The 13,715-nt window shown below is 34.9% G+C and overlaps 1 protein-coding gene across 7 annotated transcripts in view; it reads left to right on the forward strand.

Annotated features, from left to right (window-relative positions):
- Positions 1-13,715, forward strand: part of LOC102686692 (neural cell adhesion molecule 2) — a 791,770-nt gene that overhangs the window by 634,782 nt on the left and 143,273 nt on the right. For all 7 annotated transcript variants that reach the window (XM_015361840.2, XM_015361841.2, XM_015361843.2 and 4 more), the window contains exons 10-11: positions 8,470-8,657; positions 9,680-9,776. In XM_015361840.2, coding sequence (XP_015217326.2) covers positions 8,470-8,657; positions 9,680-9,776 — 285 coding nt within the window. The remainder of the gene's footprint in view (positions 1-8,469; positions 8,658-9,679; positions 9,777-13,715) is intronic.

Here is a 13,715-nt window from a genome sequence, read left to right on the forward strand (position 1 = left end):
AACCCACAACACTACAAACATTAAAAATAACCCTGGAACATGCATTGCGAAGAGCTAATTGTGCCTCATTTTTCAAAGTGCTTTTGAAAAATCAGATATGACTGTAAAAATTAACTTCCCATAATAAATGTGATATCCAGGCATTCAAAATGCATGCTGAATAATGTAGCAGTTTGCAGTGTACATGCCACACCACGTCACACCCCATTTCACTGCTCTTTTTTAAAATATTTTCTTTTGGAACGAAGATATTTTGTAAAACTGCCAGATGATGCACTAAATGCTTAACATGGTTTCTCTAGAAAATGTAAATTGTTTTAATTCTTTGTCAATGCTGAGCCCCTTGGGACAATCATTTTCCATTTATTTAAGATATATATGGTTTTTTACTTTTATTAATTTTCTACTGTATATTACAGTATGTTAAATATTAAATTAATTTATAGAAAAAGAAAGTTGGGTTATTTTACAGAAACAAAATTACTCAGTTGGATATATAAAAATGGTTTATTATTTATTAAAGCTTGTTGTGAACGTGATGTGCTTCTTTCAGATTTATATCCACATTAAATTAAACTCATAAATATATTTGGTCTTACTGCAAATTTCAGCAAGAAGTAATCAGGAAACAACTTAACTTTAAATTTTGATAATGAAAAATGTACTTCACACATACTGTACTGTAATGGCTTTAAACCATAAGGTTATTATACTGTATATACAGCATATTTATATGATATACTGATCACACTGCAGTTCATTGATGTGTAGGCTACTGTTTTGGTATATCTGTGGCTATGACTTTTTTGTGATTCGCATAACCCCAGTGAAACGTCGGGACTTGTTGTTGTTGTTCTCATGTTCGATTCAAATAGCTGACATTTTAAAACTACATTACACACTTACATTTACACCCTCAGTGCAATATTAGGTGAATGGCAATTATATTTATCATTGTTTTGATCATACTATGAATTAGTCCCTGAGGCATACTGTTGAAAGATCAAATGTTACGTTTGCACGGGAGGATGGTGTACCTTTTGAGAAGTCATGTACTGCTTGAAAAGTAGCTGGTTTTGACAACTACTAATTTTGCATGAAAAATTTAAAAACTGTCTGCCTGACTGTATTGTGGCTTGTTTCATTGATAAGAAAGTTACCTTGATCTTACAAGCAGCTGTTTGTGTTAGTGTTTATTACTTCTGTTCCTCCTCTCAGAGAAATTATAAAAACTCAACAGTTCCAATATCCTATTGTGTTTTCCGATCTAAACGAAATGTGCTTGCTTATTAAACTCAGAGATCCTGACTGATTTAATTAATTATTTGTCTGATATAGCTGAAACAGAAAAAGAGTTCTGTAGTTAATCTTATTGGAATTTGAGGAGCAGGACTGCTGCAGTTCATAACCTCTCATTAACTTGCAAATGTGCTGAACTCTGCAACACTACACTCTTTTGACTGGATATGACACTTTTCTCAATTTGTCCAGGGCATGGGGGTTGGGGCTCAAGTTATTGTCTACCTTCTTCAGTTTAAAATCTGATTGGCCCCCAGTACAGCTAGAGTCTTAAGAGATTGTGATTGTAAAATGAATATTTTACATACTGTGATATATAAAATAAATAAAAATGCCAATGTAGTATAAATATTAATTTAATTATGAGAATGATTTTATTTTTTAAAGATTTTCATTATATTTTATATATTTTATATTAATAACCAGGATACATAGACGCTGCCAGGAAGTACAGGGTTAATGGGGATTGGTGTCCCTTCGCTAAAGCTGCATCAGTGACTATTGGGAATGTGTATTGAATGCATATTGAATAGTGAAGTGTTCCCTCCATGGCTACATCAGAAAAATTCAGTTGGGATTTCTGTTTAAGGGCATCTTTAAATCCCTTGCTCACTCTGAGCACACTGGAGATTGTTGGTTTGGAGGTTCATTCATGTTATTACTTTATTGTTAATATTAATATTTGGCATGGTTTGATATGTAGAATTATCAGAAATGTGAATACATTTTGCTTATTCTTTTATGAGAAAATCACAGTTATATTTGCCACTGTATTAACAGATGCAAAATTCTAATCTAATCTGAGATCTTAAAAAAAAGTTATTAACCTTACTGTATTTCACAGCTGTATATAAGATCACGTTTTATGTTTTGATTATACTGAAGATGTGAAGATTCAGTGAGCACTGGGGTGCTATTTAACACAGTCAGATTACACAGCCAAATTATTTTAGAAAATATGTTGAAAAAAGTCTGGATTTATGTTTTCACAAGACAAGATCAAATTGTACCCAGTTGGGAATTAGCTACATGAAGTTGGCCCCATTATTTTTTGGGGAAAGGGTGTTATTGGGCAATTGCTATTCTTGCAAATACACTTTGTATTATTATACAGTTTGTCTTAGCATGTTTATTATATCTGGGTGTATATGGGTGCTGTATAGGGGTAATTGGTGGTGTGTCCATCATGGCATAGAAATGGGGCATGTGAAAGTGCCAATTCATATTGTGCATTTAGAGTCTAATTTTATTACTGGCTTTGTTAAGAGAGGGATTCACCTTACAGTAGTATTGGTGTGGTCAGGGCCAGCCCTAGCTTTTTGGGAGCCCTTGGCAAGACCTGAAAGGGTCCCTTCCAGATCACAATTTGCATATACTGTACACTGCTATTATCAGCTCCCAACACGACTTTATTTTAAACCTTAGACAACAAAATTGATTAATTATATAAGTACTTATAGTATAGTACTTAATAGTATTAATTATTATTAACCAGCTTTGAAAAACACATAGTAAATAAATTATAACAAAAACTCAGGGCATACATTTCACAAAGATTAAGTATTTTAAAATTGAAAGTAATAAAAGGAGCATTAATAGCAATAAAATAATGATAATTAGGATTTCTGTTACTTCCACATTTTAGCAATTCATAACTTACAAATTACTGCATTGAAACCTTATTAAAAATGACCTGCAGAAATAAATATGAAATTAAGAAATTAAAAAAAAAATTCACTCAATGGAAAGTAAGGGGAGATAAGCAAGGCTGAGTGGAATGTTTGAGAAAAAATGTTCTATGAATCAATTTGTCTATATTTTCAACCTCAAGTATGTTTTAATCAACTGGAGCTCTGAAAAGCTCCTCTGTGCTCTTGCCGCTGTCACTGGGAGAGATTCTAAGGGCTACAGGTTGAGTTCATAAATCACCCATTTAATGAAATACAAAATCGCAAGGAAAACAATTTGTTTTAATGCCAATTACATATACAGATGCAGCCATTCAAAGTGCACGGCACAGACGCGTACCGCGGGTAATTGGCTACGTCCTTGCGCATTGTGACGCGCAATACCGCGGTACGTGATTGGTTGACCGACAGTGGCACTCATGGTCCATTGGTCGGTCGTAGAAAGATTTACAGTAAATGTCTTTACTGTGCCCGTTTTAGCAATGAATATTCATATGGAATTTTACCACTAAAGGGAAATCTTAGTACCTGAGCATAAAAAGAACAGGAGCATACTGTAACGCGTGTGAAGGCCATAAACAATATTAATTTTGGAACATAAACATACAGTATATGGCTGGTCTCAGTACTTTAAATAAAAAATACACACCAGTATTCCATTTCTCCCTAAACATTTTAAGCTTCAAAGTCTTTAAGTAATGTGATACCGTAGTCAACAAGCATACTTTTAGAATTTGATTAAAAGGGAATATAATATGGAATCGCATATCTAAAGAAATTAATAACGATATAATTATATTCATGTACTGCAACACAAGAATAGTACACGCTGTACATTGTCTGTTGATAATGTTTCTGTAGTGCTTTTTCAGCACTCTGCATGTGACCTTGCTGGTGGTGCTGTGTGTTAAGTTCCTGACTCCCATGTCACATGGTCTGTGATCAAATCCAGCTGGAGCCCTGACTCTTTTCTTTCAACAAACATTTCTTTGAAAAAATGAAACGTTTCCCTTGGTCAGAGATTAAATAAAACCTCACTCGCACCAAACAAATTTATATTTCTAAATATCACAACATGATCGAATTTAAGTCATTTTAATAACAATGAATAGTCACCTATGCGTTACAATATAAACATTTAAATTGATTTAAATCGCGTTTTGATTTAAATCGCAAACTCGGGTTTAAATATATGTGTTTTTTTATTCACAATCAGACAAATGCAACATAAATTAATATCTTTATCTTCTAAGTATCTTAATAAACTTTCAGCATAGCTTTCTCCCCGTTTAGATTTATTTTTCTTGGGATATTGGGATCAAACGTGGACAGATTAGATTGTAATCATTTTTATGTTTAAATACATTTGAGAAAAGTGTAATCTATACTAAAAAGCTGTACACCACCTGCTATAAAGATACATATTGTAATACTTTCGGGCTCGGATAGGACGGACACAAGAACTCAGACTTGCAGAGTTAAATCTCAACAAAACAACAACAAATCACAATATCTTGTACGAATTATTCGTAATACAAACCCAAAACTCTCTCAAATTCCTTCAATTATCATAATCCCGCCCCTTATGCAAAACCTAACCCTCCTCCCATCCCAGTTTATCCTCTTTATCATAACCAAAATCCAGCTCAATTTTCAACATAAAGCATTACACAAAATCAATACCTCAACACTCTATACTCAACAACGGTCATTCACAAACAGCCAGAACATGTAACTCCACATTCCCAAATAGACCTCATTTCCATAGCCCCGCCCATTATGCAAAACCAACACCCCTCCCCTGTTCTCTCTCTCCGCTGGCATTTGTAATCGTTTTTATTTTTAAATAAATTTTAGCAAAGTCATCTATTTTAAAAATCATAAGATTTCTATATTTATGTCTTTATTTAGTGGTTTCATTAGTGACAAAGGCTAAACTTTCTTGGAAAAATGTCTTTTATGTAAACCATGTTTACTATAAATTCATTTAGGGCTAGAATATGTTCATTGTCTTCCAATGAAAGAAGGGTTCCTTTTGCCGTAGTTGAGTTGACATTAGAAGCTTGCCACGCCCAGACGATTACACCAACGCATTAGCATGTTAAAGCGATTTCATTGAAGAGCCTAGCTTTCTTAACTAGTAAGTACTGTACTTCCTTGGTTTTGGAGGGGGGAGGTGTCTTTCGCTGGAAATCTCGCCCCCTTCTACTTTTAAAATACCTGTGAAACCGGTTTAATTAATCACAGCCAGCACTCCCGCAGAGAGGGGGGTTGTACTCGTTAATGTCTTAGCCGGAACACATCATTATATCTCATTTTGTATTTCTATAAAAAAATCGTTTGCCCAGCCTAAACTATTGTTGTTATTGTTTTTATCCTGTAAAGCGCTTTGAGGAGCACAGATTTTTCACCACTTAGATTACTTTTTGATACCATCCTTACACAAAGCAGAAACTTCTTGTATTTTTCGATGACATACAAGTGGAAAGATTACAGATTTTAATCGTCTTTTTTTCTGAACCAGGGAAAATCTGATCATGTTTCTCTATAACAATAATAAAAAACTTTATTTTACATATCACCTTTAAAAGTGGCATCTCAAAGCAATACATAGATTTAAACCACAGATTACAAAGTAAATACCCAGACAAACGCAAACGCATTTTTTAATAAAATGCTTTTATTCATTCAGCAGAGAGAGAGCGTAAAACCTGGGTGTAACAGCTGTTTCTTTTTCTGATCACTCGTTCTCTGGATAAACATCTCACCTGTCCTGTTCTTTGTTTTCCTAATTTGCTGATTATGCCTTCTGCGATCCACTCCTACCCTCACACCTAAAGAAGACTATTTTAAATTTATTTGCGCGGTCCATTGTGCAATTAACCCTTGTATGTGCTGTCCCTAAGGTGATATCAAATAAAGGTGATATGAAAAATAATGTTTTTTATTATTGTTATAGAGAAACATGATCAGATTTTCCCCAGTTCAGAAAAAAGATCTAAAGTATACTAGTTTGTCACTAGTATACTTTTAATACAGTCTTTGCTGTGCTCTTGAGGATCCTTGTGATATTTTGAGCTCTGGTTGAATGATAAGTGTCGCAGTTTAAATAATTTTCGTAGTTAGAAATTATGAAACGCTCTGTTAAAAGCAAGGGAGTTTTTATGTCCGTTGCAGTAAAAGAAAATGCGTGACAAAGTGGGGCTTGGACAGATTCCAAGTGTTTGTCCAAATGTGATAAAGAAATTATACTTTGAGTTTACAGCTTGTCCAAAGTCATTCATTATTAATACTATTAGTAATATCTTCGGCAAAGGCTTTGATGCAAAAATATTTCTGATAAAGGTAGGTTGTGTACTTTTGTCCAACTGAGCAATCTTGCTTTCATAAAACATACCAACTTTTTAATGACTGATGATTAACATGCTGTAATACACAGTTTAAATTTAAAAGCTCAAATGCTGTACATGAGAGCTTTATTGGCTCCTCCTGGCGGTTTTACAAGGTGATGGCGGATATTTTCCGGCATGACGTCAAATGACGCGATTAACCCCGTGATACTGCGTGATACTGCGACACGCCAACCGGGGAAAACAGCGAAATACCCCACCAATTTTGAATGGCTGCATCTGTAGTTTGCCATCATTGACACTATCATGAATTCAGCATTGTATTAGAAGATTCTAGAAAATGTCAGGCCACCTGCAACCTGAAGCTGAACTCAAAGTGAGACTTACAGCAAGACAATAATCATAAACACATGAATAGATCTACAAAAGAATGGCTGCAGAAGAAGATACTTTGTTTTACAGTGGCCTAGTTAGTTAAAATTGACACCAAAAACCCATCGAAATGTTGTAGCAGGACCTAAAGTAAACTCTCCATGCAAGTCAGCCCTCAAATAAACAGAGCTGATAGAGCTCTGTAAATAGGAATAGGCCAAAATTTATCTAGACAAATGTGAGGTGGGAGACTGATCAATGGTTACAGGAAGTGTTTAGTTGCAGTCATTGTTGCTCAAGAGGATGCCACCCCTTGAATCTAAAGGTTCACATGCTTTGTCATACATGGATACTGAATGTTGCTTCATTCAGGATAAACAAATGTTGAAATTGAGTATTGTGCTCTGTGTATTTTGTTATTCAGGTTACCTTTTTCTATTATTATGACTTAAATCAAAATCCAGAACATATTAGTTTTCAAATATGTGATTAATGTGAAAATACTGAGGGGTTCACTGACTTTTGCCTTAAACTGTATATGTTTAATTAGCAAATCCTGTTATTTTCTAACTGTTTTTGCATGCAAATAAAATAGCATAAACAGTATGTAGAGATCCAGTATATATTTTTTAAGAACAATACAAATGGAATTCTTAGATAGTGGGAAATGTATTCCATGTATGAGGTTAATAAATGGGAATCTATAGCATTTTGTTTGAATAGTATTCAATGCAGAGTTCCAGAAGTAATAAAGCTTTCAGTTATTGTAATGATAGTACAGTATTAGATTCAGCGATCAGCTAAAATATCATGATGACATTGCTATCAGCGAGAATGTGGGCTTTGCTTTGTGCCAAAACACTCATAAAACACCCTTGCCATGAACCGCATGCAGGAACTGATAACCAGTGCTCTAATGAAGCTAATGAAATCCTGTTAGTAAGCATAATATATCCACAAAAGTAATAAAGTTGCAGGCTCCTGCCCAAATGTAACACCCTTAATTGTTGCTAACATCAAGATAACATTTAGTAATAAAGTTCTGTGTGCTTAGAAATGACAGAATATGGATCTCAAGTAAATATGGAAACAGTCGCTGGCGTTTTTTTTTCCTTTGGTGCTTTATCAGCTTGTGACATACTTTATTTTTCATCAGAGATACTGTGCTGTAAATAAGGCTTGATTGACAATTGTGCCCAAATCAAAAAATCTTATTAGGGTCAGGTTTCTCATTGTATGGGGATGTTTTTTTGGATGTTTTTGGCTCTCCTATCCTTTTAACAGAACCCTTCATGAAATAAAAATACCAGTGGCAAAGAATGTGATGTGTCATGAATAATTAACACTTTATCATTGTGCAGGATGACAAATATATTCTGTATGTATGTATTCTATATATATATTCTATATGTTAACAATATCAGAACTTTTGGGGATTGAGGTTACTTGTTTCACAATCATTCATTTTATGCAGTATTAATGTGGTATTATCATTAAAAACATTAAGTGTGTTTTATATAATCAAAAGTAACTTGTAAAAAGTTGTGGATTGCATGTTATTATTTTTTTCCCCGAACATGTTGCATTGTTATACAACTTTCAAAGCATTCCATTTTGGCATACTATGAACCAACAATAATTAAAATAATTATTTTTTAAAAGACTGACATATTAAAATACATATTGATATTAATAAAATCATGTCATATTTGTGAAAGAAAATATATATGCTTTTTTCTGTTTTTCCTCTTTTTTATTAGATGCTCCCACGTTTCTATCTAATTACACCATCTACTTCTCTTGGGAAGGAAACCCCATCAATATCAGTTGTGATGTCATAGCAAATCCTCTGGCCTCCATACTTTGGAAGAGGAACAAGATAACAATATCAGGGGAGGGCACAGGCCACACCAGAGTATACAATACTGATGGGAGATCTCTGCTAGAGGTCAGTAACAGATTTCTGAAATGTTCAAACATAAAATTTTATTCTTAATCTTTATAGTGCATTGCAAACATGCATTATATGAATGAGCCTGGCTATGCTAAACATTTAAGAAAATACTATTCAATAATGTAGTTCAGTTGCAAAAACAATACTTAAGCAGTTCATACATTAAAAAGTGTCATTATTCTGAAAACGTCTTATGACTTAGTGATTTAAACTTTTTAATATAAAAACATTTATAGTTCATCTATATCTACAATATCAGTAAGCCACATATCCTAGTGAGGATTAGACTCTAGCCTCCCATAACCCAAAAGTACAGAATATAATTAAAAGATGGAATGAGGTTCACAAAAATAGAAACTTCATAATATCCAATCAAACCTAGCCAAGTATATTTTGTGGGAGGTGGAAGGAAATCAGAAAACCTGACAAAATAGGGGAAATATGCAAGCTCCACCTAAGATGATCTTGAAATTAAACCTAGGGCCCTGAAGTTTTGAAGCACAATGCTGATTTATAACATTTGTATTTGGAAACATGGGTAATATTGCCATGATGCCAGTGAGTGATGCAGTGTTCTTCCAATAGTGCTAACTCTCCTATCAGGTGGTTTAGAACTTGAAATTTGTCCAAAGTGAATGACTCTTACAGGTAGGCATATTAGAGGTAATTGTTTATATTATATTAAATTGTATATTGATATATAATTGAAGATATCCCTGTTCTGTTTATGCAGGTACATGATTCTTTGCCAGGGAGACAAGTCTTAATGGATAATTGCAACTTGGGTATATATTTAGATTTAAAACAGACTCATTGTTTATAAATGTTAAATCTAATGTATTTCAAGTAAATCCAGGCCCAACATTATTTCAATCATGTAAATTAAGACATAAATAATTCTGGAAATCTAATAATATACATGTGCAATTTTGATTGTACACACATGTAAGTTTAGATCTTAGGTCCCTATCTGTTATTCTGGAAAAAAAAATCTTGATGTTTTTGTGTTTTTTTAGGTAACTCCAATGTCTGAACGAGATTTTGGTCGATATAACTGCACAGCCAGCAATAAGATAGGAATGAGATTCCAGGAGTTCATCCTGGCACAGGCTGGTGAGTATTTATATTTGTGAGCTTATAAATATAAACATATTCCATTTTAATATGTTTTTAGAAAAATAAATGATATGGGTTAATTTTGAATGTTGATTAAATGTTTTTGTGTTAATTTTGATGAATTGATCAATTATGACTATGATTCACCCAAATAACTTTCACAGTTACATAAACACTAAATCACCTTATCAGGGAGATAATGGATCAAGCAAAGGTGATGAAATGAACTAACTTGTTGATAATTAAGTGACTAATAAAAATTAAGAAAGACAAACACAGAAAGGAATCAATATATCACGCTCTTTTAAGAGAATGTCTTTGTGCTTGGACTCAGCCAGTGCACTGTTCACTGTCACCTGCCACCTGGAATGTTCCCAAGTAGTAACTTCTATTTGGCAATATATCAGTGATTGGCTTTGACACCTCTACAAGATCAACATATCATCATGCTCCATGAACATGATTATTCTCATACTGCCATGCTGACTGCATCAGAAACTTGGATAACTACAACATTTCATCTGTGAGGAAGCAGCTACACCATCATGGTTCTCAGTCCTATTGACCATACATGGTCCCAGTGCACACCAATGTTCACTGATGCAATAGACACAATGGTGTAAATAAATCCTTAGGTCGACTCCCAGGCAGTGGAGTCAAGAACCTCACTTATTTCCTTTAATGAGGGCTCATCATAATGTAAAAAATACAGATGAAGCCACTCAGTATATATGGCAGAACTCACTGCCATGTTAAACATGTTGCATTACATCACGGTGTGATTTGGCTGTGTGATTTACAGGCCAAAGATGATCAATACATATACAGTACACTATACAATACACTGTGTTGTTAGGTGTTAGCAAAAAGATTGCTTCATTTAATCTGTTCCGCTACTATACTTCTTCAGATCCACTTAATATGGAATATAATATGGAATTATGTAACTAAAGGGAAATCTTGATAGATGAAAATAAAAATAAGTGAAGTATAAAAACTTCTCTGTACATCAATTATTTTATTAATTTACGAGTAGAAATATAATAAACATACTGTTTATAGCTAGCAGTGGTATCAAAAAAAAGGCATGCAACAATTTTCCATCTTTATAAACATTTTAATCTTAACTTGTCACTTAGCGTGGTTACTTTAAAAAATGTCTGACGTTTTTTTTCATGTTTAAATACAAATTAAATAATCTTTATTTGTCTGAATGATAAAAAAATATAAGTAAAAAAGTAATTCAAAAATGTATTTTAGAATTTGATCATAAAACAATATTAATTATATACATACTGTAGTGGCTTTAAAACCTTACAGAATTATACTATATTTAAGAGCAAATAAACACAAACAGGTCAGTAAAAAACAACAGATAATTCAGTTCTCCTGCCCCACTATAGTGGAGCAGAGAAAAAAAAATGTCCAGGAACCAACACTGCACAAGGATCTGGCACCAGCAAGATGACGATGGTTTACAGAAAGCTCTCTCATTGTGTGACTGTTTTAATGTTTATTTATATGTTAATGCTCTTCTTTTGTGTTGGATGCTTAATGGCTGTCATTACTTATGGCAGACAAACATTTTTAAACCTAAGGACAGACTCCTTAGGGTCATCAAACAACTTTTTTTACGTACCGAACCCAAGCTGCCGGACTGGACAGAGATGCGGTCGAACAACAACAATAGGTGGGCAGATGCCGGGGGAGACGAGGCGGCATACTAGCATGTCTACTGAGGCGTCCACACAGGACACCACTGCCGTCTATATTGTTAGCTAATGTTCAGTCACTGGACAATAAGATAGACGAGCTACACTGTCGGATCAACACCGAAAGGGACCTGAGGGAATTCTGTGTGTATGCCTTCACTGAAACCTGGCCGAATGTATGCATCCAGAACACCACCATCCAACCAAAGGGGTTCACCGTTTACCGCCAAGCAACCGACAAACACAAAGGAGGAGGCATTTGCTTCCTGGTCAACAGCAAATGGTGCACCAACATAGAGGTAATCTCTTAATCCTGCTCATCCTCTAGAACACCTGACCATAAAATGTCGACCTTTTTATTTGCCGAGGGAGTTTTCTGCCACCATTATTAAGGACGTTTACTTTCAACCTCAAGCCCGCATGGAAGCAGCACACAGCGAACTCTACGTCATTATCAGTAAATACAAAACTCTTACCCAGAAGCGGTCTCAATTGTAGTGGGGGACCTCAATCACTGCAATCCGAGGGAAGTACTGCATTAATACAGATGCAGCCATTCAAAACAAGCAGGGTATGCTGCTGTACAATGCGGTGGGCGTGTCGTAGCATACCGCATTATACCGTATGCAAAATAGATTATGTTAATAGTATCCGGAATCACCTTGTAAAACCAGCAGGTGGAGCTAATAAAGCTTAGCCTCTCATGTACAACATTTGAGTTGTCACCAGAAAACATCTAGTTGTATACTCTTTAGACTTTTAAATTTAAACTGCGTATTACAGCATGTTAATCATTATACATTAAAAAGTTGGTATATTTTATGAAAGCAAGATTGCTCAGTTGGACAAAAGTACACAACCTACCACCTTTATCATAAATATTTTAATTATGCAGAAATATTTTATGCATCAAAGTCTTTTATCAAGATATTACTAATAGTATTAATAATGAATGACCTTGGACAAGCCGTAAACACAAAGTATTACCCTGGTCCACATTCTTTGTAATCGTCTTTGTAAATGAAAAGACTTTATTTTTTCATTGACAAAAAGTAACACCACAGCATTTAGTTGATCCGATCACGTATTTGTTTCTAATCATACAAAGTAAGTCATGAGAATTTTCGATTCACCATGCTTTTCACATGCTCATAAACTATATTAATTTAGGAACATAAACATGTTATGTAAACTGTACTGTATATTACTGGTCTTGGTAGTTTAAAGAAAAAATACACACCAGTATTCCATTTCTCCCTAAACATTTTAAGCATCAAAGTCTTACATGTAGTTATTTCGGAAACGTTTTTACATGCTCCTTCTGACAATATTATTGTACATTTATATACTTTGTGACAATTGATGGCTGCATCTGTACATTCAGCATGTCACCGTACCAACAAGAAAAGGCAATATTTTGGACCACTGCTACACAACAATAAAAGGAGCATACAAAGCGCTTCCCAAACCAAGTTTCGGCAAATCAGACCACATCACTCTCCTGTTGCTCCGGACTGCAAACAGAGGCTGAAGACCTCTCCTATTGGGAACTGTTGGTCTGAAGAGGTGGAAAGCAGGTTAATAGATTGCTTTGATTGTACAGACTGAGATGCATTCAGAGCTCCCAACACAGATTTAAATGAGTATACAGACACAGTCACCAGCTATATTAAATACTGTGCCGACAGTTGTGTACCATAAAAGAAAATGTGGACATTTCACAATCAGAAACCGTGGTTCAACATGACATCATAGAGTCCCTGGACCCCTTGCAGTCCATCTACCAGAACAACAGAACGGTGGATGATGCTGTCTCCCTAGCTCTACAAACAGCCTTGGAACACCTGGACTCTAAGAACTCATATGTGAGAATGCTGTTTGTGGACTACAGTTCAGCATTCAATTCAATCATATCCAGTCAACTGGTGACAAAGCTCATGGGACTAGGACTGTGCAACTGTCTGCAACTGGCTGCTGGACTTCCTAATTGAGAGACCACAGGTGGTGCAGATAGGTAATAAAACATCAACACCACTCACCCTGAGCACTGGCACCCCTCAAGGCTGTACTCCCTATTCACTCATGACTGCACAGCAGGACACAGCAACAACTGCATCATTACATTTGCAGAGGACACCACTATAATGTACCTGATCAGCAATGATGACAAGTCCACTTACAGGGAAGAAGTCGTACAGCTGCTGAGGTGGTGTCATAGCAATAA

This window comes from Lepisosteus oculatus, chromosome 13, assembly GCF_040954835.1.
Source record: "Lepisosteus oculatus isolate fLepOcu1 chromosome 13, fLepOcu1.hap2, whole genome shotgun sequence".
Lineage (NCBI taxonomy): Eukaryota > Metazoa > Chordata > Actinopteri > Semionotiformes > Lepisosteidae > Lepisosteus > Lepisosteus oculatus.